The 27,415-nt window shown below is 50.3% G+C and overlaps 1 protein-coding gene across 2 annotated transcripts; it reads left to right on the forward strand.

Moving 5' to 3' along the window:
* Window positions 1–26,207, forward strand: KIF22 (kinesin family member 22). 2 transcript variants are annotated; one of them, XM_075318559.1, is made up of 15 exons: window positions 1–85; window positions 18,099–18,177; window positions 18,349–18,551; window positions 18,649–18,776; window positions 18,848–18,999; window positions 19,074–19,283; window positions 20,350–20,580; window positions 20,763–20,916; window positions 21,009–21,129; window positions 21,209–21,377; window positions 22,471–22,714; window positions 22,829–22,884; window positions 23,021–23,218; window positions 23,702–23,761; window positions 23,892–26,207. In XM_075318559.1, exons 3-15 carry the CDS (start codon window positions 18,361–18,363, stop codon window positions 23,919–23,921), a joined length of 1,944 nt encoding a protein of 647 aa, XP_075174674.1. In that variant the 5' UTR covers window positions 1–85; window positions 18,099–18,177; window positions 18,349–18,360; the 3' UTR covers window positions 23,922–26,207. The 2 variants fall into 2 exon arrangements, with proteins under 2 accessions (XP_075174674.1, XP_075174675.1); XM_075318560.1 differs by having other exon boundaries at window positions 22,471–22,660.
* The last annotated feature ends 1,208 nt before the right edge of the window (window positions 26,208–27,415 follow it).

Here is a 27,415-nt window from a genome sequence, read left to right on the forward strand (position 1 = left end):
TACGAAATAGAGATCGAGTAACTGATGGTTTCCAGTGAAGTAGCTGAGGCCTGAAGCGGAGGAAGCGACGGAACCGGGGAGAGAGGTGAGGGGGAGCGAGAGGCGGCCGGAACCGGGGGAGAGGGAAAGCGAGAGGTGAGCGGTGAGGGGGAGCGACGGCCTGCAGCGGGGAGAGCGGTGAGGGGAGGCCGGGTAATCTGCAGTATATTCTGCGTTCCGGCGCTGTTCTCTGCGGTGCACGGGGCTTCTTGTCGCCGCGGCTCTTCCTTATTCTATAGTTTGTCGTATTCTGCCCCTTCTTGGAGGAGGCTGTTGCTAGGCGACCACCTAAATTCAGCCCCTGCAGAGACCAGAAGGGGTCAAGCGCAGAGCCGCTATCAGCACAAGACGTATAATGTGAGGGAAGGCATGATGTAGGGGCTCAGCCCCTGATTCCACCGCGGTCACTTACTGAGCTGCTTGCTGCAGTTTTCATAGTCAGTTTGTTCTCTGAATGCTGAGCCCTGTATAACCTCCCCCACACCACTGGCAGCTTTCTGCCTATACACAGTGTACACAGCTGTCCATCAGTGCTGGGGGTGTGCTTGGACCAGGAGGCACAAGACACCTAGTCCTGAAGTGATAAGCTTCTGATGATAAAACGCTGATTATACTGAAACAATAGCATCTCTGGAATCGGGGTCTCGCACCACAGCCTGCTGATCTGTGCGGGCATTATCAGCAGTGCGAGTTCTGTTTACTCAGCATAATGTGCTGCCGAGCTGCACAAAATATTGCACAAAACTGGCGATCATCAGCCTTTTTATACTCCTTGAGGCACAGGGACGCAGCGCCACTTCTGTGTTCCTCCTGTTCTCAGAGCAGAATTGCATGCTGTTGTGATATTGGCCTTTTCAGTGATGCACTGAGGACGGGAGAAGCCGGTGCACTCTTCTGGGTGTTAGGCTGTGTGCCCATGTGTGTGCGCTCTGCACCGCAGCGTAACGTCGCTGCATGTGCGCAGCTGAAAAGCTCCGTTCTGAAGCTTTGGTGACTGCAGATTTCGTGCGCTCTGCATGCTGTCTCTCCCTATAGACAGAATGGAGACAGCATGCAGAGCGCACCAAAGAAGGTACATGTTGCTTTTTAGAACGCAGCGATTTGGCAGCATGGAAAACTGCGTTCTAATACGCCACGTGGGCATGGATTATGCACAATCTCCATAGATTGTGCTGGGGACGCAGGATGCATGCAGTGTGGGGCAGATCGCAGCATAACTGCATGCAATACGCACATGTGGGCACAGAGCCTGACAATGTATTGAGCGGAGGCCGCTTTGCCTCGGTGCGCACACGCTGCGGTTAGGATTCGGGCAGCGTTCGATCTGGCTGAGTGAGCGCTGGGGACCCGGAGGAGCGCGAGTCTCCATTAGTGACAGCCTTGTCTCTTGTGCACATGGCTTTCTCCACAATCTCAGACCCTTGTGGTCTCTGCTGTAGACGGACCATGTTCATTGTCTTTGTAATTTTACATTGAGGAACATTTTTCTTTTTTTTTTTTTTTTTTTTAGCCGCCGTTGTTCTCAGATCGGTGACGTCCGACCATCTTTGCTTGTGAGAGACTCTGCCTCTCTCCTGTGCTTTGTTCACCGTCATGTCACTTAGTTGTACATTGACCGTCAGGCTTTTTAGCTTTAGGGCCACTTACTTTTCCAACCTTTTGTTTTCATGTTAATGGATTGCTTTAACCCCTTAGTGACGGAGCCATTTTTCACCTTCATGACCAGGCCAAATTTATTTTCATTCTGACCAGGGTCACTTTGTAGTAATAACTCTGGAACGATTCAATGGATCCCAGTGATTCTGAGATTTTTTTATGTCACATTATACTTTGTGCAGGGCATTGTGAGCGATGGTAAGCCAAACCTCCGACTCCCACATATATTGCTTATAGCTAAGGGTACTTTCACACATCCGGATTTTTGCTCTGCGGCACAATACGGCGTTCTGCAGAAAAACCGCAACCGGCTTTTGTAACGCCGATTGCGGTTTTTTTTGCATTGACTTACATTAGTGCCGCATTGTGCCGTAGGGGCTTGCGTTCGGTCCGGTTTTTGCCGCATGCGGCAGATTTAGCCGATGCGGCGGCCGGATCGAACGTACCCTGCAACGTTTTTTGCTCCGGCAAAAAACACCGCATCGCGCCGCATCCGGCCGCTGCGGCGCATTTTTCAATGCATCCCTATGGAGGCCGGATGCGGCGCGATGCGGAAAAAACCGCATCCGGTCGCCGCATGCGGTATTTTCCACTGCGCATGCTCAGTAGCATGCCGCAACCGGAAAAAACCGGACCGGCCGCATGTAAAAACTGATGCAAAGGATGCGGTGTTTTCACCGCATCCGTTGCATAGTTTTCACAGCCGGATTGAGCCGCAGGGCTCAAACCGGATGTGTGAAAGTAGCCTAAGTGAGAAATGTATTGTACAACGTGAACATCAGACAATCATTTTTATGATACAATCATCAAGATATATATGTAATACACTATGTAATATATATTTATATATATATATATATATATATATATATATATATATATATATATAATTTACAATTTATTACAGTTTTTTGTGTTCTAAAGATGTATCCAATAACTATACTTTATGTTCTATCTAAATATCTTGATTATTGTATCATAAAAATGATGAAACGTCCGATGTTCACGTTGTACAATACATTTTTCACTTAACATTTAGTATATTGCTTATATTTATGTTGTTGTTACACTATGTAAGTGGCAAAAACAGTTTATTACATAGTGTTATATAGTGTATTATAGTGTTAGTTAGTTTTATATATATATAATATATATATATATATATATATATAACTAACTATGTAATAAACTAAGTGGCAAAAAAACAGTTTTCAACAAAAACATAGTAAATACCATTTGTGCAGTCCATGAATTTGTTGTAAGAGATAGAATTGCCTCCATCAGATCGTCCTGCGCAGATGACCTCAAATCTGACCTAATAATAATAAGGCTGGAGAACGACCTCTCTATAGTGACTGGGTCTGGAGGCAAAACCGTAACCACATGGGAACATCTCTAATAATTTCCGGGTATAAAGGAATGGCCTCATGCACAGTCAGTTTTGATGAACGGTTGAATTTTTATATTATTTGAGAGCAGGTGAAAATTTTTACTGACATCTGGCCAATCTGCCGCTAGAGGAGACGCAGTGACATCTGGACAATCTGCCGCTATAGGAGACGCAGTGACATCTGGCCAATCTGCCGCTATAGGAGATGCAGTGACATCTGGCCAATCTGCTGCTATAGGAGACGGAGTGACATCTGGCCAATCTGCCGCTATAGGAGACGCAGTGACATCTGGCCAATCTGCCGCTATAGGAGACGCAGTGACATCTGGCCAATCTGCCGCTATAGGAGACGCAGTGACATCTGGCCAATCTGCCGCTATAGGAGACGCAGTGACATCTGGCCAATCTGCCGCTATAGGAGACGCGGTGACATCTGGCCAATCTGCCGCTATAGGAGATGCAGTGACATCTGGCCAATCTGCTGCTATAGGAGACGGAGTGACATCTGGCCAATCTGCCGCTATAGGAGACGCAGTGACATCTGGCCAATCTGCCGCTATAGGAGACGCAGTGACATCTTTTTCCTTGCGGCGACGCTTTGCTGCTCCATGTCATACAAATACTTGTAAAAGTTAAACTCCTCATCTGATGAGGATGAAGATACGGCAGCAGTAGCACTGTCAGGCCCCAAGTCCTCTTGCGCCTGGCAGTCCTGTAGCCGCTCATCCTAACTGCTACCTCAGTCAGAGCTTCTTTTCTTTAGTAAGCTGTTGATCACCAAGCAGTATACGATGACTTGGGTCCACATAAACAGCTGCCAGAAGAATGTTATTTCCAATAGCTGTGTCTCTCTCCGTTTCATTGAAGCAGAAATGCCATCTGCGATTAAACCTCCTCTTTGGGACAGGCAAAATAGCAAGTTCTTCCACTCCCTTATGAAAATGCCAGGAGTTAAATCCTCAGCTTGTAATTTTTTTAGTCACAGTAAATGGGTGATTAAGCAATTCCTGCAATTCAGCCACCTGTGTCCATTGACCTTCATTTAGAGTTGCCTGAGGGTTCACCATATCTATAAGAAACGGTTTTAGTTCATGCAATCGCTCAGTCATTAAACAAGTGCTGCCTCACCGAGTGACTTGATCAACAATTGCCCCTTTCCCAGCACGTCTCTTCAAGATGGAATCAATTTTAGGGGTTCTGGCAGCAATAACCAATTTCCTCACTTTTCCAATCAGATTTCCAGCATGTCCGCCCAGTTCCACACATCCGGCTTTTCGCTGGTTTGGCGGATAGGGCGCATTCCAGTACAGTACGATACAGTACACTGGCAGCGCCGCAACTTCCAGGCTGCAGTCACATGACAGCATGTGACCGGCGTTTGTCGCGCTGCCACTGTACTGTATACACTGTACTGGAGTGCGCCGCATCCGCCAAACCGGCGAAAAGCTGGATGTGTGAAACCGGGGTCCCTCTTGCAGACTCGTATTGCCAGCTGCAGCGTGTGCACAAGACAGCGCATGTGATGAATAGGAAAGTGTTCTGAAGCAGCTTCAACAAGAGCTAATCCTAAAGTATCATTTTGCTGTTCTTCTGTTGTAATATCTGCTTGTTCCTCAGTTACATGAGCAGCGCTGTGGCTCCATCTCACACATACTGAATCCTAATTACCTTCTAGCTGTTGTTCATTCCTCTCATTCATCAGTGTAATTGTACTTACAGTCATATGAAAAAGTTTGGGCACCCCTATTAATGTTACCCTTTTTTCTTTATAACAATTTGGGTTTTTGCTATTTCAGTGTCATATCTAATAACTGATGGACTGAGGAATATTTCTGGATTGAAATGAGGTTTATTGTACTAACAGAAAATGTGCAATCCGCATTTAAACAAAATTTGACAGGTGCATAAGTATGGGCACCTCAACATAAAAGTGACATTAATATTTTGTAGATCCTCCTTTTGCAGAAATCACAGCCTCTAGTGGCTTCCTGTAGCTGTTAATGAGCTCCTGGATCCTGGATGAAGGTAGATTTGACCATTCCTGGTTACAAAACAATTCCAGTTCAGTTAAGTTTGATGGTCGCCGAGCATGGACAGCCGCTTCACATCATCCCACAGATGTTCAATGATATTCAGGTCTGGGGACTGGGATGGCCATTCCAGAACATTGTAATTGTTCCTCTGCATGAATGCCTGAGTAGATTTGGAGCGGTGTTTTGGATCATTGTCTTGCTGAAATATCCATTTCCTGCGTAACTTCAGCTTCGTCACTGATTCTTGCACATTATTGTCAAGAATCTGCTGATACTGAGTTGAATCCATGCGATCCTCAACTTTAACAAGATTCCCGGTGCCGGCATTGGCCACACAGCCCCAAAGCATGATGGAACCTCCGCCAAATTTTACTGTGGGTAGCCAGTGCTTTTCTTGGAATGCCGTGTTTTTTTGCCTCCATGCATAACGCCTTTTTGTATGACCAAACAAGTCAATCTTTGTTTCATCAGTCCACAGGACCTTCTTCCAAAATGTAACTGCCTTGTCCAAATGTGCCTTTGCATACCTCAGGCGACTGTTTGTGGCGTGCTTGCAGAAACAGCTTCTTTCGCATCACTCTCCCATACAGCTTCTCCTTGTGCAACATGCGCTGTATTGTTGACCGATGCACAGTGACACCATCTGCAGCAAGATGAAGCTGCAGGTCTTTGGAGGTGGTCTGTGGATTGTCCTTGACTGTTCTCACCATTCTTCTTCTCTGCCTTTCTGATATTTTTCTTGGCCTGCCACTTCTGGGCTTAACAAGAACTGTACCTGTGTTCTTCCATTTCCTTACTATGTTCCTCACAGTGGAAACTGACAGTGTAAATCTCTGAGACAACTTTTTGTACCTTCCCCTGAACAACTATGCTGAATAATCTTTGTTTTCAGATCATGTGAGAGTTGTTTTGAGCAGGGCTGTGGAGTCGGTAAGCCAAACCTTCGACTCAGACTCCGACTCCGACTCCTCAAATTCTCTTGCACCGACTCCGGCTCCGGCTCCGACTCCGACTCCGGCTCCTACATATATTGCTTATAGTTAGGTGAAAAATTTATTGTAGTACATGAATATGTGTATGTGAACATTAGACATTTAATAATTTTTATGATACAATAATCAAGATATTTGGATAGAACATAAAATATATTTATTGGATACAACTTTAGAACACAAAAAACTGTAATAAATTGTAAATATGTAATACACTATGTAATATACAGTAGATTACATATATATCTTGTGTGTGTATATACACTGTGTATATATATATAATATTACATATTTACAATTTATTAGTTTTTTGTGTTCTAAAGTTGTATCCAATAAATATTTTATGTTCTATCCAAATATCTTGATTATTGTATCATAAAAACAATTAAATGTCTGATGTTCACATTGTACTACAATAAATTTTTCACTTAAATATAAGCATTATACTAAATGTTATTATTTAGTAAAATATTCAGCACATTCTGCATTGCACTCCTGTCCCCAATTTATTATATATTTTAGGAGTCGGTGCATTTTATACCGACTCCGACTCCACCAAAATGAGCTCCGACTCCGACTCCACGACTCCGACTCCACAGCCCTGGTTTTGAGGAGCCCATGATGCCACTCTTCATAGGAGATTCAAATAGGAGAACAACTTGCAAGTGGCCACCTTAAATACCTTTTTTCAAATTTAGTTTAAATGCGGATTGCACATTTTCTTCAGCGCTCTATTGGGAGACCCAGACGATTGGGGTATAGCTACTGCCCTCTGGAGGCCACACAAAGCACTACATTAAAAGTGCAAGGCCCCTCCCCCTCTGGCTATACCCCCCCCCGTGGTATCACGGGTTCTCCAGTTTTAGCTTTGTGTGCGAAGGAGGTCAGACATTCCATGCATAGCTCCACAGATTTTAGTCAGCAGTAGCTGCTGACTATTTCGGATGGAAGAAAAGAGGACACATATAGTGTCCCCAGCATGCTCCCTTCTCACCCCTGGATGGTGTTGTAAGGTTGAGGTACCTATTGCTGGTACAGGGCTGGAGCCTGACATGCTGTTTTCCTTCCACATCCCCTGGTAGGGCTCTGTGGAAGTGGGATCCTGCCGGCCTCAAAGCTCTGACGCCGGGCTCCATCCACAGACCCATTAGAACCTGATGGAGACGGAGCAGGAGTACGATCAGGGACAGGCCCTGCATCATACAGGTACTCTGTGTCCCCGGCAGGCACAGACACACTCCGGGCTGGCTGGGTGTTGTAGTGCGCCGGGGACCGCAACGTTGGAGCTAGTGTCCCTACAGATTACTGGGGGATTTTTTGTGTATGGGAACGCAGCGCCGACCCCCTCTGGACCGGGCGGCGCTGCTGTGACTTGTGGTGCGCCGGGGATCCGCCGTCCGCGCTTTTACGGCGGCGGCGGTTATAAATTGAGTCCCCGGCTTTTTGGGCCTAGGACGCCGGCAGCTCCGATTCGTTCCCGCCCCCACCCTGTCATTCAGGGTAGGGGAGAGACGCTGTTCGCTAGCAGCGACGAGGGCTGGAGCCTGATTTACATGCTCCAGCCCTCACACTAGGCACAGAGGGAAGCAGGCTTCCCGCTCTTAGCCAGGAACGCCCAGGGCCCGCCCCCCTTCTCTCTCAGGACGCCGGCAGCCATTACATGCAGTCTGGCTGGAGGAAGGACGCAAGGCTCTGGGAGACCTGGACTAGGGGCTATCTGGCGACCACACACCCGCTTTTTAAGCGGGCGGTAAGCGATTTTTCTGTGCTGGTCCCTCTAGTGCCTCACGGTGTATCGGTGTACTGTGTAGGATATAGAGATATTGTATTTCTTGCACTGTGAGGTCGCTTCTGGCTGCATCTCCCAGATCACTCTGTGGAAGCAACAACATGCCATCCTCAAAACGCAAGGCTGCCAAGGCTAGGGCTGTGTATACTGCGTGTGCTGCATGTGGGGCTAATCTACCAGCAGGCTCTGATGACCCCCATTGTGTGCAATGCTCCGACCCGGTGCTGCTTCGCCAGCCGGAGTCAGGAGGGAGAGTGACCCAGGCTGAGACGCCTGTAAGTCCTGCCCCGGTGACAGGGACAGACTTTGCAGTTTTTGCTGATAATATGTCTGTCTCTATGGCAAAAATCCTTGAAACCTTGCAATCTATGCATGGGGCTCAGTCTCTGGGCACGGCGAGGCCTCTGTCCTCAGGTCCCCCTCACTTGGAATTAATCCAGCCCACAGGGGGGTCCCCGGCTTCACAGGCCGAGGATTATGACTCAGATGATAGCCCCAGCCACCCTAAGCGAGCTCGCTGGGAAAGACCCTCGATGTCATCACACTGCTCAGGGTCTCAGCGCAATCAGTCTCCCTGTGATGTGTCTGATGAGAGTGATCAGGAATCCATTCCTGGAACCCCTCTCAACCTGGATACCCCTGATGGGGATGCCATGGTAAACGACCTTATCTCAGCCATCAATAGGCTGTTGGATATTTCTCCCCCAGCCCCTTCAGCAGAAGAGGCGGCTGCGGAGCAGGAGAAGTTTCGTTTCCTTTATCCCAAGCGTAAATTGAGTGCTTTGTTGGATCACGCTGACTTCAGAGAATCAATCCAGAAGCACGACGCTCACCCAGAAAGGCGTTTCTCTAAACGATCTAAAGATACGCGTTTCCCTTTCCCCCCTGAGGTGGTCAAGCGCTGGACCCAGTGTCCAAAGGTAGACCCCCCGATTTCCAAACTCGCAGCTAGGTCCATAGTTGCAGTGGAGGATGGCGCTTCACTTAAAGATGCCAATGACAGACAGATGGACCTTTGGTTAAAATCTGTCTATGAAGCTATCGGCGCGTCGTTTGCTCCGGCATTCGCAGCCGTATGGGCACTCCAGGCTATTTCAGCTGGCTTAGCAAAAGTGGATGCTATCATACATCCAGCAGTGCCGCGAGTGGCGCACCTTACCACGCAGATGTCGGCGTTTGCGTCTTACGCTATCAATGCGGTCCTAGAATCTACCAGTCGCACCTCAATGGCGTCCGCCAATTCGGTAGTTTTGCGCAGAGCCTTGTGGTTAAAGGACTGGAAAACAGATGCTGGTTCCAAAAAAATGTTTAACCAGTTTGCCTTTATCTAGAGATAGACTGTTTGGCGAGCCATTGGCTGATATCATTAAGCAGTCCAAGGGTAAAGACTCCTCTTTACCACAACCCAGAACAACCAAACCTCAGCAGAAAAAGTGGCAGCAGAGGTTTCAGTCCTTTCGAGGTTCGGGCAAGACACCATTTACCTCGTACAAAGGGACTCAGAGGACGCAAAGAAACTCAGATTCCTGGCGGGCTCACACGCGCCCCAAGAAAGCAAATGGAGGTACCGCTTCCAAAGCGGCTACCTCATGACTTCCAGCCCCCTCCCTCCGCATCGCCGGTCGGGGGCAGGCTCTCCCGCTTTTCCGGCATTTGGATGTCACAGGTCAAAGACCGGTGGGTGACGGACATTTTGTCTTGCGGGTACAGAATCGAGTTCAATTCTCGTCCTCCAGCTCGGTTCTTCAGAACCTCCCCACATCCAGACCGAGCAGATGCTCTGCTGCAGGCGGTGGGCTCCCTAAGAGCGGAAGGAGTGGTGATCCCAGTCCCTCCTCAGGAACAAGGGCAAGGGTTTTACTCCAATCTCTTTGTGGTTCCAAAAAAGGACGGCTCGTTCCGTCCTGTTCTGGACCTAAAACGGCTCAACAAACATGTGCACGCCAGGAAGTTCCGGATGGAAACCCTGCGTTCTGTCATTGCCTCAATGTCCAGAGGAGACTTCCTTGCCTCAATAGACATCAAAGATGCTTATCTCCACGTGCCAATTGCTACAGAACATCAACGTTTTCTACGTTTTGTGATAGGAGACGACCATTTTCAGTTCGTAGCTCTGCCATTTGGTCTGGCGACAGCCCCACGGGTCTTCACCAAGGTCATGGCGGCGGTGGTAGCAGTCTTGCACTCTCAGGGACACTCGGTGATCCCTTACCTAGACGATTTATTGGTCAAAGCTCCCTCTCAAGAGGCATGTCAGCACAGCCTGAATGCTACGCTGGAGACCCTACAGTCTTTCGGGTGGATCATCAACTTTCCAAAGTCGATCCTATCACCGACTCAATCACTAACGTATCTTGGCATGGAGTTTCATACTCTAGCAGCGATAGTGAAGCTTCCGCTGAACAAGCAGCGGTCCCTACAGACAGGGGTGCAATCTCTTCTGCAGGGCCAGTTGCATCCCTTGCGGCGCCTCATGCATTTCCTAGGGAAGATGGTGGCAGCCATGGAAGCAGTTCCCTTTGCGCAGTTTCATCTGCGCCCACTTCAATGGGACATTCTCCGCCAATGGGACGGGAAGTCAACGTCCCTGGACAGGAAAGTCTCGCTTTCCCAGATGGCCAAGGACTCCCTACAATGGTGGCTCCTTCCCACCTCATTGTCTCAGGGAAGATCCTTCCTGCCCCCATCCTGGGCAGTAGTCACGACAGATGCGAGTCTGTCAGGGTGGGGAGCAGTGTTTCTCCACCACAGGGCTCAGGGGACGTGGACTCCGCAGGAGTCCATCCTTCAGATCAATGTTCTGGAGATCAGAGCAGTGTATCTTGCTCTACTGGCCTTCCAACAGTGGCTGGAAGGAAAGCAGATCCGAATCCAATCGGACAACTCCACAGCGGTGGCATACATCAACCACCAAGGAGGGACGCGCAGTCGGCAAGCCTTCCAAGAAGTCCGGCGCATTCTAATGTGGGTGGAGGACAGAGCATCCACCATATCCGCGGTTCACATCCCAGGCGTAGAAAACTGGGAAGCAGACTTCCTCAGTCGCCAGGGCATGGACGCAGGGGAATGGTCCCTTCACCCGGACGTGTTTCAGGAAATCTGTCGCCGCTGGGGAGTGCCGGACGTCGACCTAATGGCATCCCGGCACAACAACAAGGTCCCGGCATTCATGGCGAGGTCGCGCGATCAAAGAGCTCTGGCGGCAGACGCCTTGGTTCAAGATTGGTCGCAGTTTCAGCTCCCATACGTGTTTCCGCCTCTGGCGCTCTTGCCCAGAGTGCTACGCAAGATCAGATCCGAGTGCAGCCGCATCATACTCGTCGCTCCAGACTGGCCGAGGAGGTCGTGGTATCCGGATCTGTGGCATCTCACGATCGGTCGACCGTGGTCACTGCCAGACCGACCAGACTTACTGTCCCAAGGGCCGTTTTTCCATCAGAATTCTGCGGCCCTGAACCTGACTGTGTGGCCATTGAGTCCTGGATCCTAGCATCTGCAGGATTATCTCAAGGAGTCGTTGCCACAATGAGACAAGCTAGAAAGTCGAATTCGGCTAAGATCTACCACAGAACGTGGAAGATTTTCTTATCCTGGTGCTCTGCTCAGGGAGTGTCTCCCTGGCCATTTGCATTGCCCAAGTTTCTTTCCTTCCTGCAATCGGGGTTAGAAAAGGGCTTGTCGCTCAGCTCCCTTAAAGGGCAAGTTTCGGCACTATCCGTGTTTTTTCAGAAGCGTCTAGCACGTCTTTCTAAGGTGCGCACGTTCCTGCAGGGGGTCTGTCATATTGTGCCCCCGTACAAGCGGCCGTTAGATCCATGGGATCTGAACAGGGTACTAGTTGCTCTCCAGAAGCCGCCCTTCGAGCCTCTGAAGGAAGTTTCCTTTTCTCGGCTGTCACAGAAAGTGGCGTTTCTTGTTGCGATCACATCGCTTCGGCGAGTGTCTGAGCTGGCAGCTCTGTCATCCAAGGCTCCTTTCCTGGTGTTCCACCAGGACAAGGTAGTGCTGCGCCCTATTCCGGAGTTTCTCCCTAAGGTCGTATCCTCTTTTCATCTTAATCAGGATATATCCTTGCCTTCTTTTTGTCCTCATCCGGTTCACCGGTATGAAAAGGACTTACGTTTGCTAGATCTGGTGAGAGCACTCAGAATCTACATTTCCCGCACGGCGCCCATGCGCCGTGCCGATGCACTTTTTGTCCTTGTCGCTGGTCCGCGCAAGGGATTGCAGGCTTCTAAAGCCACCCTGGCTCGATGGATCAAAGAACCAATTCTAGAGGCCTACCGTTCTGCGGGGCTTCCGGTTCCTTCAGGGCTAAAAGCCCACTCAACCAGAGCCGTGGGTGCGTCCTGGGCATTACGTCACCAGGCTTCGGCTCAACAGGTGTGCCAGGCAGCTACCTGGTCCAGTCTGCACACTTTCACAAAGCATTATCAGGTGCATACCTATGCTTCGGCGGATGCCAGCTTAGGTAGAAGAGTCCTGCAGGCGGTGGTTTCCTCCTCGTAGGGGAGGGCTGTTTTGCAGCTCTAACATGAGGTATTTCTTTACCCACCCAGGGACAGCTTTTGGACGTCCCAATCGTCTGGGTCTCCCAATAGAGCGCCGAAGAAGAAGGGAATTTTGTTACTTACCGTAAATTCCTTTTCTTCTAGCTCTTATTGGGAGACCCAGCACCCGCCCTGTTGTCCTTCGGGATGTTTTTTTGTTGTTTGCGGGTACACATGTTGTTCATGTTGAACGGTTTTTCAGTTCTCCGATGTTATTCGGAGTTAATTTGTTTAAACCAGTTATTGGCTTCCTCCTTCTTGCTTTGGCACTAAAACTGGAGAACCCGTGATACCACGGGGGGGTATAGCCAGAGGGGGAGGGGCCTTGCACTTTTAATGTAGTGCTTTGTGTGGCCTCCAGAGGGCAGTAGCTATACCCCAATCGTCTGGGTCTCCCAATAAGAGCTAGAAGAAAAGGAATTTACGGTAAGTAACAAAATTCCCTTCTTCTGTTAGTGCAATAAACCTCATTTCAATCCAGAAATATTACTGAGTCCATCAGTTATTAGATATATGAAACTGAAATAGCAAAAACCCAAATTGTTATAAAGAAAAAGGTTACCATTAATAGGGGTGCCCAAACTTTCTCATATGACTGTATGTTTGAAGCATTGCTCGTTACAGTGGCAAGAACCTGTTCTTTTTTGCGTTCCTAATCTTGCAGAACGTTTTCCACCAAGACCTGGAGAAACTGGCTGCTGTGATGAGCTTTACTATCTTTGACTGCCAGTGTCTTACTAAAGGCCGCTTTACACGCTGCGTTATCTGTACCGATATCGCTAGCGTGGGTACCCGCCCCCATCTGTTGTGCGACACGGGCAAATCGCTGCCCGTGCCGCACAACATCGCCCAGACCCGTCACACTACGTACCTGCCCGGCGATGTCGCTGTGACCGGTGAACTGCCTCCTTTCTAAGGGGGCGGTTCGTTCAGTGTCACAGCGACGTCACAGCTGTCACTTAACCGCCGCCCAATAGCAAAGGGGTGGAGATGAGCGGGACGTAACATCCCGCCCACCTCCTTCCTTCGCATAGCGGCCGGGAGGCAGGTAAGGGGAGCTTCCTCGTTCCTGCGGTGTCACACGGAGCGATGTGTGCTGCCACAGGAACGACGAACAACTACGTTACTGCTGCGGCAACGATATTAGAGAATGGACCCCCATGTCACCGATGAGCGATTTTGCACGTTTTTGTGACGATTCAAAATCGCTCATAGGTGTCACATGCAACGGCATCGCTAAAGCGACCGGATGTGCGTCACAAATTCCGTGACCCCAACGACTCCGCATTATCGATGTCGTAGTGTGTAAAGCCCCCTTTACAATTTCTTTCTTGTCACAAACATATCGAACATTGATGGCAAAATAATTCCGTGAGATGTAGTGACTCTGGAAATAATGCAGTGAGATGCAGTGACTCTGGAAATAATGCAGTGAGATGCAGTGACTCTGGAAATAATGCAGTGAGATGCAGTGACTATGGAAATAATTCAGTGAGATGCAGTGACTCTGGAAAGAATTCCGTGAGATGCAGTGACTCTGGAAAGAATTCCGTGAGATGCAGTGACTCTGGAAATAATGCAGTGAGATGCAGTGACTCTGGAAATAATGCAGTGAGATGCAGTGACTATGGAAATAATTCAGTGAGATGCAGTGACTCTGGAAATAATGCAGTGAGATGCAGTGACTCTGGAAATAATGCAGTGAGATGCAGTGACTCTGGAAATAATGCAGTGAGATGCAGTGACTCTGGAAATAATGCAGTGAGATGCAGTGACTCTGGACATAATGCAGTGACTCTGGACATAATGCAGTGACTCTGGACATAATGCAGTGACTCTGGACATAATGCAGTGACTCTGGACATAATGCAGTGACTCTGGACATAATGCAGTGACTCTGGACATAATGCAGTGACTCTGGACATAATGCAGTGACTCTGGACATAATGCAGTGAGATGCAGTGACTCTGGACATAATGCAGTGAGATGCAGTGACTCCGCCATCCAGCAAAGGCAATGGGTGAAAAGAGGACATTCAGCGTGTTGTGCGGCTCCTCGCACAGAATGAGCAGTTTGTGGCGTTTTTCTAATCGGCTTTTGCTATTGAAATCATTATTTATGAGCTCAGAAACCTGTCCGCTGATGCGGCTTTATAAAGCTGATCTGCTTTTGCAGCTGAAAAATGTATCCTCAAAAAACGCAGCAAAAACTGTGTGTGAATGCAGCCTTAGATCAGGAACAGAACAGACATTTATAGGACATTTCAGAACTTTCCCAAATTCCTATGAAAAAATATTCCGCACATTCTGCACTGACCGCTGGAGACAATTTATTATATGTTTTAGGAGTCGGTGCATTTTATACTGACTCCACCAAAATGAGCTCCGACTCCGCAGCCCTGGGTATTACACAGGATTTGATAACAGTAGGTCGCCATATTGCAAATATTCATAATGGGTTTTTTTCTCCCCCACAATTGCTGCTTTCTCCTTTCTCCTTTTTTTTTTTTTTTCGTTTTGCAAGGGGCAAAATGGAAATGTGGACTTCACAGTTTGTTACCCACTTTCTTATCAGCGCGGTGATACCCCACATGTGGCCAAAAAGTTCTGCTTGCACCCACGGCCAGGCTTGGAAGTGAAGGAGCAATATTGGAATTTTTGAAAGCAAATTTAGCTGAAATAGATTGCGGGCACCTTGTCGCATTGGCAGAGCCCCTGAGGAACCTGAACAGCAGAAACCCCCCACAAGTGTCACAGTTTTGAAAACTAGACCCTCAAGGAATTTATGTAGCAGTGTGTTGAGCTATTTTAACTCCTAAATTCTTAACCTTTTTAAAATGTGAAAATATTTATTTTTTTTTTCCCTCTAAAATGTTTTTACTCCCAGATTTGTAATTTTGACAGTGGATAATAGGAGAAAACCCATAATTTGTGTACAATTTCTCACAGACACAGCGATACCCCATACATGGTTAAAAACTGATATCTGGGCACCAGTCGGGGCTTGGAGAGCGAAGAGCGCTACTTGATTTTTGGAACATAAATGTGGAGGTGTTGCATTTGCGGAGCCCCTGAGGTGCCCAAAATGTAGAAACCCCCACATGTGACCCCCATTAAACAAACTAAACCCTATAATGAATCCTCCAATGGTGTGGGGATTTTATTAGATTGGGCTGCGAAAATTAAGTTGGATTATACTTGAGTTTCAGAAGTTTAATTCACACAAAGGCTTTTCTATTTTTACACAAAAATGTATTTTTGCCCTGTTTTTGAGAGCTGAAACTTTTTTTTTATTTCCGAATGAGCCGTATGAGAACTTGCATTTTAAAGGATTGTTTGGTGGATTGTTTATTTTTTTTATTTTCATGACTTTTTTTTTTATCGCTTTTTATTCACTTCTTGTGTAAATGATGAAAAAATGACACTTTGGGCTTTTTTATTTTTACGATGTTCGGCATAAGGAATAAATTGTGACTGTTTTATAGATCGGGTCGTTGCGGATGCGGCGATACCTATTGACTTTTCTTTGTTTTCACACACAAGCTGCGTTTTTAGTGGGGAAATGAGATTTTGTCATTTTTGGGCAGTTTTTTTCTTTTTATACATATATTTACTGTATTACTTTCTCAGTCTTCCTGTGGGACATGAATATTTTTCCCTTTGCTCGCTGCTCTTGTTCTGCAGCACATCAGACCTGTCAGTGTCTCATTAACTGTGCCTGTTAGACTCTGCCTATTATAGCAGGATCTAACAGGCCACCGTACCCTGGGGTCTTCAGATGACCTGAGGGTACCATAGTAACGATCGGTACCCACAATTACTATCGTGGGAAACTGATCCTGCCAAAGGAGGGCTTTTAATTTCCTTTTAACCTTTTAGATACCACTGTTGCGACTGACAGCAGTGATTTCGATGTTAATCGGCCCAGATCGGTTCCAAAACTGGTCGGGGCCGACATCCACTTATGTCAGTCGTCATATAAAGCTGTCGCCTGAACTAATTTTGCCAGCGGGGCAACACTATTCACTTATTCCACAGCGCCATCAACAAGCCCCGAATGACGACCATTAAAAAGGGTATCGTCAGTCGTTAAGGGGTTAGACAGCGTGAAAATAAGCAAGTGTGGAATTGACTTGCTTCTTCAATCTGCTGTCATTCTCCAGCTGTGAGAGCTTTTATCTTTCATAGTCTACAGCTCGTTTCCATGGTGCTCGATCGCTGCCATAGTTACATTTCAGGAGAGGTGATAACTCCTAACATCCCAGTTTTCTGTTCCAGCCCAGTGATCTCTGTACAGCAGCTATCTGCTCACCTCTGCTCCTGACTGGACTCTTATCAGCCCTGCATAATCACAGGATCATTTTTACACCCTCGGTGATAATTAGAGCAAATCACTATGACTCCTGATCTCTGTGGCTTGTATCATTTGGATCCCATCTCTGCTCTTTGGGTGGATCCCGTCTCTGCTCTTTGGGTGGATCCCGTCTCTGCTCTTTGGGTGGATCCCGTCTCTGCTCTTTGGGTGGATCCCGTCTCTGCTCTTTGGGTGGATCCCGTCTCTGCTCTTTGGGTGGATCCCGTCTCTGCTCTTTGGGTGGATCCCGTCTCTGCTCTTTGGGTGGATCCCGTCTCTGCTCTTTGGGTGGATCCCGTCTCTGCTCTTTGGGTGGATCCCGTCTCTGCTCTTTGGGTGGATCCCGTCTCTGCTCTTTGGGTGGATGCCGTCTCTGCTCTTTGGGTGGATGCCGTCTCTGCTCTTTGGGTGGATGCCGTCTCTGCTCTTTGGGTGGATGCCGTCTCTGCTCTTTGGGTGGATGCCGTCTCTGCTCTTTGGGTGGATGCCGTCTCTGCTCTTTGGGTGGATGCCGTCTCGGCTCTTTGGGTGGATGCCGTCTCGGCTCTTTGGGTGGATGCCGTCTCGGCTCTTTGGGTGGGTGCCGTCTCGGCTCTTTGGGTGGGTGCCGTCTCGGCTCTTTGGGTGGGTGCCGTCTCGGCTCTTTGGGTGGGTGCCGTCTCGGCTCTTTGGGTGGGTGCCGTCTCGGCTCTTTGGGTGGGTGCCGTCTCGGCTCTTTGGGTGGGTGCCGTCTCGGCTCTTTGGGTGGATGCCGTCTCGGCTCTTTGGGCGGGTGCCGTCTCGGCTCTTATCGGGGCGGGGTGCCGTCTCGGCTCTTATCGGGGCGGGGTGCCGTCTCGGCTCTTATCGGGGCGGGGTGCCGTCTCGGCTCTTATCGGGGCGGGGTGCCGTCTCGGCTCTTATCGGGGCGGGGTGCCGTCTCGGCTCTTATCGGGGCGGGGTGCCGTCTCGGCTCTTATCGGGGCGGGGTGCCGTCTCGGCTCTTATCGGGGCGGGGTGCCGTCTCGGCTCTTATCGGGGCGGGGTGCCGTCTCGGCTCTTATCGGGGCGGGGTGCCGTCTCGGCTCTTATCGGGGCGGGGTGCCGTCTCGGCTCTTATCGGGGCGGGGTGCCGTCTCGGCTCTTATCGGGGCGGGGTGCCGTCTCGGCTCTTATCGGGGCGGGGTGCCGTGGGTTTCTCTTCGTGCCTATGATAGTTCTTCTTGTCAGGCACATCGCTAGTGTTATAGCGGTATTATTAGTGACTGTCCCTCTGCATACTGTCGTTCTCCTCACTCTGCGGTTGCCGTTTTTCAGGTCCTTTTATCAGATTTGGGGACCTGGTATCGGAGAGGAGAAGGGATCGGTCAGTGCGGCCTCGACGCGTCCTCTACAGGTGAGCTTGGGAAGCTGTCACAGGTCCTAAAGTCTAATCTTTCGGTTCTGGGGAGGGGTGACAGGTGAGGGGGGGCCCCCCCGGTGACAGGTGAGGGGACCCCCCCGGTGACAGGTGAGGGGACCCCCCCCAAGGATTTATTTGATGTGCGTTTATTTGTCATTAATCAAGGCTGGAATAAAGATGGCGAAGAGGGTGAGCGTCATGGACAGTCAAGGGGTGAATAAGAAGCCCTCGCCTTCCCGCGTGCGGGTGTCGGTGCGGCTCCGGCCGTACATGGAGAAGGCGGAGGAGAAGGCCTGTGTCCGGGGCCTGGACTCGCAGTCACTGGTGATCGTGAACTGGAGGAACCAGTTGGAAACCATGCAGTACCAGTGAGTGACCAGTAATGTGCCGTCTGCTGCAAATGTCGCCAATGACCGGACACAACCGGGGACTGTCACAGACTTTCCCTCTTCTTCTGCTCCTCAGGTTTGACGCTTTCTATGGGAACAAGGCCACGCAGCGCGAGATCTACACCGGCTCCGTGTATCCCATCCTTCCTCACTTGTTGGTAGGACAGAACGCCAGTGTTTTTGCCTATGGGCCGACAGGAGCAGGTACGTAGTGTCCTGGGAGGTTGGGGGGTTATATAGCCCCTGGACTCCGTGTAACGAGCTGTCCTCTCCAGGTAAGACCCACACCATGCTGGGGAACCCGCAGCAGCCGGGCATCATCCCGCGAGCTGTCAGAGACCTGCTGCAGATGACTCGCGGGACGGAGGAGGAGGAGAACTGGAGCTTCTCCATCACTATGTCCTACGTGGAGATTTATCAGGAGAAGGTGGGTGACGACCTACGGCGCCGCTCGAGACGGACCATATCCCCCCGATGTGGTGTTAACCCTTCCCTTCTCAGGTGATGGATCTGCTGGAGCCCAAGAACAAGGATCTTCCAATCCGAGAAGACAAAGACCACAACATCCTCATCCCGGGAGTGACCCATAAGACCATCACCTCCTTCTCAGACTTTGATGAATATTTCATTCCCGCCAGTCAGAATCGGACCGTCGCCAGCACCAAACTGAACGACCGGTCCAGCCGCAGCCATGCCGTGCTCCTCATCAAGGTGAGGGGGGGGATGATCTGGTAAATCACTCCGGGGGGGTCTGGCAGTAGGAAACTATACACTTGTCTCCCTGCCATTACTAGTAGGTGCCACCTCATTACCAACATGAGAGGTGACCAGGTGAGGCTCTTGTAGTCGCAGCCATGTCCAGCTCCTGCAGTAATGATTACCTCTGACATGTAGGGTCTGGAAAGCTGGGGGTCCGCCCATACAAGTCCTGTACAGGGTCACAGTTGTCACTTTTGGCTAGTGAGCAGACCAGTTGTTTTTACACTGCGGGTTCTGCTCCAGGCCCCCCGCACAGAGCAGGCTCCTCAACCCCCCCCACCCCCCTCCCCTCCTCAGAGCGGACATATTCCTCTCGCACAGAGCGGCCGCCCCACCCAAACACGGCCCGCTCCTCCCACCGCACAGAGCGGATGCGCCCCCCCTACAGAGCGGGCTCTCCCCCGCACAGAGCAGCCTCCCCCCCACACCCTCCTACAGAGCGGGCTCTCCCCCGCATAGAGCGGCCTCCCCCCCCCCCCCCCCCCCCCACCCTCCTACAGAGCGGGCTCTCCCCCTGCACAGAGTGGACGACCCCTCCACCCCCCTACAGAGCGGGTTCTCCTCCCCCCCACCTGTACAGTGGACGAACACCCACCCCCCACCCCCCTGCGCAGAGCGGACACCCTTTTCCCCCCAGAGCGGAGCCCCCACCCACCGAGCGGCTACCCCTGCACGTCTCTACGGGCTGCACGAGGGCGAGCGCTGGTGATGGTATTATAGCACATTAGCTTTGGAGTCTGCAGGAGCGTCCCCGTGCTCCTTCCTCTGGGTGTAGACGCCACTTATGAGTGTGCAGATTTTCCAGCTCGTCGTTGACTAATTGAGCAGGGCCATGGCGGCTGAGGTGGGTTACTGAGCCCAGTAGGGGGCGCCACTGGTCTGTGACGGGGATTCCTGCTGGCTTTTGCTCATTTTTAGGCGTTACGGTGGTGTCACGTTTTGGATTACAAGGATTTCCGGATCTCGTCAGTCTCACACTTTCTACGTGGACGTTGAACGTTTCATTCCTGTTCCTCAGGTGCAGAAGAGTCAGCAGATTCCTCCGTTCCGGCAGCTGACCGGAAAGCTTTACCTCATAGACCTGGCCGGATCGGAGGACAACCGGCGCACCGGAAACAAAGGCATCCGCCTGAAGGAGAGCGGCGCAATCAACTCCTCCCTGTTTACCCTCAGTAAGGTAGTGGACGCCTTAAATCAGGGGCTGCCCAGAATCCCCTACAGAGACAGCAAGCTGACCCGGCTCCTGCAGGTGAGGCATGGTGGGCCCGGTCTCCCGTTATATAGGGGTTATGATGCCTTGTAAAGCTGGGGTCTCCTGTGCTGCTCCGTGGCACCCGCCGTCCGGACCTTACAGTCCCCGTGGCCGGTCTCCTCAGTGCCGCCGGGCCCTTGGGTCATTATCACACGTCTGATGATGCTGGTTTCTTCCAGGACTCGCTCGGAGGTTCTGCCCACAGCGTAATGATTGCAAACATCGCCCCGGAGCAGCATTATTACTTTGACACTCTCACTGCCCTCAACTTCGCTGCCAAGTCTAAGCAGATCATCAACAAACCCTTCATCCAGGAGACCACCCAAGCACCAGGTAGAGGGGTCTCCTCCAGGCTGACACGGGGTGTAAGGGTGGCAGAAGATCTGCTGAGAAATGTCCTCTCACTCCTTCCTTTCCTTTCTCAGTTCAGCCCACCATAAAGAGACCTCGGGATGACCTGGAGAATATGGTGCCACCGCGACACCTTAAAAAAGTCAAGACTGAGTCCATAGAAGAGTCTCCGAACTTGTCCAAGGAAGCAGCCAAGTGCGATTCTCACCTGTGGGGTCTGTCTCTGCTGTGGGTTATTGTCGGGCTTGTGAGACCTTTTCTGCTTTGTTTACAGGAGTAAACTCCAGATCGCCGACTTAGACCCTGCGGTGGTGGAACGGCTGCTCAAACTGGACCGGATCCTGATGGAGAAGGGAAAAATGGAAACCCAGCTACTGAGCACCCCCAAACGTGAGCGTATGGCCCTCCTGAAGAAATGGGAAGAGAGCCAGATGGAGATCGAGGTGAGACAGCGGCGGTCCATGATGTGCGGTGCAGCAGTGATCTGTATTCTGCGCTGCTCCATTGAAACTACAATTCCCAGCATGCACTGTCAGAAATTGCTAGGAGGAGTTTTACAAGTGGGGTGGTGATGATAGCGTATCCCTGATTATCCAGGGGTGCGATGTTGATTGACATATGTCTTACCACACCAAAGTGACAGGGCAGATACGCCATTACTTACGTAGCACTCACTGAATACAGTTTTATGGTAAAACAATAATGCAACAATTTATGAAGATTGCATCAGGATAATGTTCTGTTATGGAATGGCAGAAACAATATAATAATATTCATTTATATAGCGCTGTTAATTCCACAGCGCTTTACATAGAATAGCAACACTGTCCCCGTTGGGGCTCACAATCTAGGTTCCCTATCAGTATATATTTTTGGAGTGTGGGAGGAAACCGGAGAACCAGGAGGAAACCCACGCAAACCCTGTTCTATTGATTAATGTAAATCATAGTATATAGAGAAATAGGCATCAATACATTACCAAGTATTGTAGCATCACTTCTGAACTGGAGCGACCTCAGTGTCAGCGAGAAGGAGAATACTCTGGTTTTATCATCACAGAAGAAGTGCATCCACTATACCTTCTGGAACGTCCCTGAGCAGAGTCCCCTATTTTTATACATAGCTCCCACGTCCTCCTCCATCACAGCTGCGCAGCATGTGTAAGCCAGATCATCAGTATCTTGCAGTTGCGCAGTATGTTGTTTTTCACAAAGTTTATGATCACAGCACAGTGCTGCAAGGTTACTAATTACATTTCAAAGCTCTCCAATAGTTTTTTTTTCACAAAGTTAACTCTGCATGATCACGGCATAACGCTCTAAGATTGTAGCATATGGACAGCATGACCTCCATAATCACCTATTCTGAAGACTGGATACCCATCTTAACCCAGTCACACACTCATACTTGTCTCATTCGTATCACAACATCGCTGTATCATAAGGCAACGGTCCAGCCGGCAGTGTCCATGTACAGAGGATCAGGATGCTCATTGCCGCCGAGGACTGAAGTAGAGTAATATCCCTTCCTTTTCAGAGGCTGAAGGAGAAGCAGAAGGAGCTGGAGGAGAAGGCCCTGGCGGCTGAGGCTCGTGTGAAGTCAAACAGCTCAGACGTTGACCTGTCCGATTCCAGCGTCAGCGAGAACACTTTCCGGGTGCCGCTCAGGAATCACGCCACATCCACTGCCAAAGGGAAGAGGGTGCTCCGCGTGCAGCCCCTGCAGGGTGAGAGTCTCCAACAACTGGCAGCTGAGGGCGAGCTCTCCGGCACGGGACTGGGTAGGGGTCAGAAGCTCATCTGTCAGTGACTGGGGCTGTGGGGAAGAGTGTCTTCTGTCCTACACTATGGCCGGTGTCATGTCTGGACTCATGTCTGGTTTATGTTTGGTCCAGGTCTCAACCAAAACGTCAAACAAGTGGGAATCCCAGTGGTTGAGAAGAAAATGCGGGTGAGTGTGTAACTAATGCCTGTAATGCTGATGCGGTCACCTGCTCACGGCATTTCCACCGCGCCATCTCCCGCTAGCGAATGGCGGGTTTTTCTTGGGTTGTATTTGTTGACTTTCTTTATTGTCTTGTCTACAGAAGGGCCACGACGGCTGCGAGAACGCGCTCAGCTGGGAGATAAACGTCAGGACGGATCTGCTGGAGAACGGCCGAGAGAAGATCCTGAGCCTCCTCAATACCGGATCCTTAAAGGAGCTGAAGTCTCTACAGAAGATCGGGGACAAGAAGGCCAAACTCATTGTGGGCTGGAGGGAGGTCAACGGCCCGTTCACCAATGTAAGTGTAACACGCCCTATCGAGTGGGTGGTTGTACATTAACGGGTTATAGCAGATTTCAGTTCTGCACTCTGACAAGCTACAGATGCTGTTCTGGTGATGCATATGGCAGAAGATAATCCTCTGCCACGTGCATCAATAGAGCAGCATTTGCAGTTTCACATCACTGATTGATCAGCAGCAGGTAACAAACACTGGCTAGTAATTATGGAGGATGCAGGAGAGTTGAGCTTTGCTAGCAACCAGCTAACAATAATGGAAGACCACGCTGCAGTTACTGTCTGTTGTTTTTTCGGTAACCAGGGTCTGTCTTGGACTCTTCCACCAAACATTTGGTCACCCACACAGTCACCCTCTATATTTAGGGCTGTGCTTCCGTCTGCTGACCCTCGCCCCCTGTATGGAGGGAGACTGCGGCACCTTTCCTCCTTTCTGTAGGTCTTGCTGTTAGGCGTAGGTTAAGACGTGATTTCTGTGTTTCAGGTGGAGGACCTGGCCTCTATGGAAGGGATGTCTACCAAACAAGTCACCTCCTTCTTAAAGGTAGGACTCCAGACGCTCTGTACATGGGGCGATCACACATAGAAACCATTGTCTCATAAGACGGGGGTTACGCTTGTGACGTGGGGGGGATTATAAGACAGACCTGATACTGATGGTGGTCTCCCCACAGGCCAATATCCTGAGCATCGCAGCCAGCTGAAGATGCTCCCAGGACCCCGCACTTCTCACCGAGAAGCCTTCACTTCATGGATTCTGTGAAACCTTTAAATCTCCTGCTCGATGCCCATTTCCTTGCCCACACCGGCCCGGGGGTAAACTGTGCGTCTGTGGAGTACGTGACGCCCTCCATCACCTCTAGTTTGGACTCCTTACCCCTACATCACTGCGAGGAGGAGGAGGCGGCTGCAGGAGCCGCCATGTTTTATGATTTTTGTAATAGTGTGATATTTTTTTTATTTGTGAATCCATACAGTGCGTCCCCTGACCCTACACCCGGCATCATACAGGGGTGTTTGTAGGGTTCCCATAAATAATGAATGCAGCAGACACCCCATGTAACCACTCGTGTATATAATAAGAATTACTTTAAAGAGACAGTGACCGCTCCGCGCAGGAGGTGATTGATCCGCCCCGCTCCGCGCAGGAGGTGATTGATCCGCCCCGCTCCGCGCAGGAGGTGATTGATCCGCCCCGCTCCGCGCAGGAGGTGATTGATCCGCCCCGCTCCGCGCAGGAGGTGATTGATCCGCCCCGCTCCGCGCAGGAGGTGATTGATCCGCCCCGCTCCGCGCAGGAGGTGATTGATCCGCCCCGCTCCGCGCAGGAGGTGATTGATCCGCCCCGCTCCGCGCAGGAGGTGATTGATCCGCCCCGCTCCGCGCAGGAGGTGATTGATCCGCCCCGCTCCGCGCAGGAGGTGATTGATCCGCCCCGCTCCGCGCAGGAGGTGATTGATCCGCCCCGCTCCGCGCAGGAGGTGATTGATCCGCCCCGCTCCGCGCAGGAGGTGATTGATCCGCTCCGCGCAGGAGGTGATTGATCCGCCCCGCTCCGCGCAGGAGGTGATTGATCCGCCCCGCTCCGCGCAGGAGGTGATTGATCCGCCCCGCTCCGCGCAGGAGGTGATTGATCCGCCCCGCTCCGCGCAGGAGGTGATTGATCCGCCCCGCTCCGCGCAGGAGGTGATTGATCCGCCCCGCTCCGCGCAGGAGGTGATTGATCCGCCCCGCTCCGCGCAGGAGGTGATTGATCCGCCCCGCTCCGCGCAGGAGGTGATTGATCCGCCCCGCTCCGCGCAGGAGGTGATTATCAGGACGTCCATAGTGTGGGATAATTTATTTGCTCTTCTCTGCGGATCCTCCATATATAACGTCCTGTTACCAGACCCTCTGTCAGAAGGGGCCGCTCCGGAGAGCAGTCGTGACGTCCATGTCTTACTTAGTTTTACCCTATGTTCCAGATGTGTAATAATGAATCAGGTCTGTTATTATTCAGCTGGAATTTTGTATTAATAAAATTTGTCTTTTTATATATATAGAAATCTTCTGATGTCTCCAAAAGTGATGAAAGTACGCGGCCCGATAATAGCTGACCAGGAGCCATGTAACAACACTGCCCCCTGATAATATCCGACCAGGAGCCATGTAAAAACACTGCCCCCTGATAATATCCGACCAGGAGCCATGTAACGGCACTGCCCCGATAATAGCCGACCAGGAGCCATGTAACGACACGGCCCCGATAATAGCCGACCAGGAGCCATGTAACGACACGGCCCCGATAATAGCCGACCAGGAGCCATGTAACGACACGGCCCCGATAATAGCCGACCAAGCGCATGTAACGACACTGCCCCGATAATAGCCGACCAGGAGCCATGTAACGACACGGCCCCGATAATAGCCGACCAGGAGCCATGTAACGACACGGCCCCGATAATAGCCGACCAGGAGCCATGTAACGACACGGCCCCGATAATAGCCGACCAAGCGCATGTAACGACACGGCCCCGATAATATCTGACTAGGAGTCATGTAACTCAAAAAAAGGTCCAGGGAGCCTCTGTTAGGAGTCTCGACACGGAAAATAGCTAGATATCCCTCCCTGAGATCAGTGATTGTTTTGTTTTGCAGGAGCCATGTAACGACACGGCCACGATAATATACAACCAGAAGCGATAACGACACATCTTTTTTATTATATCCGACCAGGAGCCATGTAACGACACGGCCCGATAATATCAGACCAGGAGCTATATACAATGTACAGAGCCCCGGGTGCGGTGCCGGTAGCACACCTCAACACCTCACACCGCGGTTCTGGTCCACCACACGGGGTTACTTTCCTGCTTTTAATTATAGTTGCAATCACAATTCTTCCACCGCATTGTAAATCCGCTTTACTGGTAAATGTACAAACTTTCTGCAATAAACCAATGAATGTAATAAGCTGCTCCCGGTTGTCACTGGAGACTGCACCGGAGGGAAGAAGTCACAGGATTTAAAGCCCCCCCCCCCCCCACTATACCACTATACCACACTCTCTCCAGTGATTTTTTTTTTTTTTTTTCTTTTCCTTCTCTTCCCCCCCCACCCACCCCCTCTCCCTGGGTCAGAGATCCTAGGTGAGACCTTCTGTAGGGACCCAGAAGATACTGTAGGAGGGAGTCTCCTGGTGAGGATGTCCTCCATTTTGGCTTCTTGCTGCTGGAGTGACGCTCTAGGAAACCTTCCTTACAGCCCCCCGGTGGTCTAGTTGTGGTGTTCTCTGTGATTGAGGGAGTCAGTGGTGCTATCATGGGGCGCTTGTCTGTGGCTCGCTGTGGTGTGATGGCGCGGAGCACGTGCGATGGGCACATGTTGGCTCTTCACATGGATGACTTTGATTCTGACCACGGTTCCCCCGACGGGTGGAAGGGAAAGGATGGAGGATTCTCTCTTCAGTTACTGTTCCGGATCATACTGAAGAGGCAATAAAAGCAGATTCCCAACATGACTGGACCCCAAAAAATGTAAACCCATTAGGCAAGCAGCAGCGCACTCCTGTACGTGCTGACATCCGGAAGCTTCCGGCAGCGCGGCACAAACATGAGACCGGATCTTTCATCCCTAGAGGCCTAAACTGACCGCTTCCTTCCCGTATGGACTGGTAGACAATGCGTGAGGAGCATGGTCCGGCTGCTAAAGTGGCCACACGTACCTTTCTCCCCTTTTTAAAGGGACTGTATCGTCTAATTTTTTATTTTTTTTTTTTGTAGGCCAAATCTGCAAACAATATTATTAGAATTGTATAACAACTATTTTCTTAATGTAATTCAACTTTTAAATATGTAAAAAAAAAAATTTTTTATTAAAAATACTTATAATTGCCAATAGGGGGAGCATCTTCCTGTGTACACATCCAAAAGCTATAGTAATCCTTAGTAGAATTACGATAGCTGCAAATGTGGGCGGTCACTAGATGACACGCCTATTCTCCTCCCCTTATGGGTGTTACACTGCACCCAAAGGGGAGGAGGTGTATTTCATAGTAATGTGTCGCCATTTTCTGGGTGACTGTATATGAATTGTACAGTCCACCCGGAAGTAAAGTGGAAACACATTTTAGTCAGAAAGGAGCAGCAGCATCGTACAGTGCCCTGGAGAAGGAGCAGCAGCATCGTACAGTGCCCTGGAGGAGGAGCAGCAGCATCGT

The sequence above is a fragment of the Anomaloglossus baeobatrachus genome, chromosome 7 (genome assembly GCF_048569485.1).
Source record: "Anomaloglossus baeobatrachus isolate aAnoBae1 chromosome 7, aAnoBae1.hap1, whole genome shotgun sequence".
NCBI lineage: Eukaryota > Metazoa > Chordata > Amphibia > Anura > Aromobatidae > Anomaloglossus > Anomaloglossus baeobatrachus.

Coding starts and splice junctions, on each gene's coding strand:
- KIF22 (XM_075318559.1), top strand. CDS start 18,361: ATGGCGAAGAGGGTGAGCGTCATGGACAGTCAAGGGGTGAATAAGAAG. Junction 20,917..21,008: donor GGAGACCACCCAAGCACCAG/GTAGAGGGGTCT, acceptor TTCCTTTCTCAG/TTCAGCCCACCATAAAGAGA. Junction 23,219..23,701: donor TCAACGGCCCGTTCACCAAT/GTAAGTGTAACA, acceptor TCTGTGTTTCAG/GTGGAGGACCTGGCCTCTAT.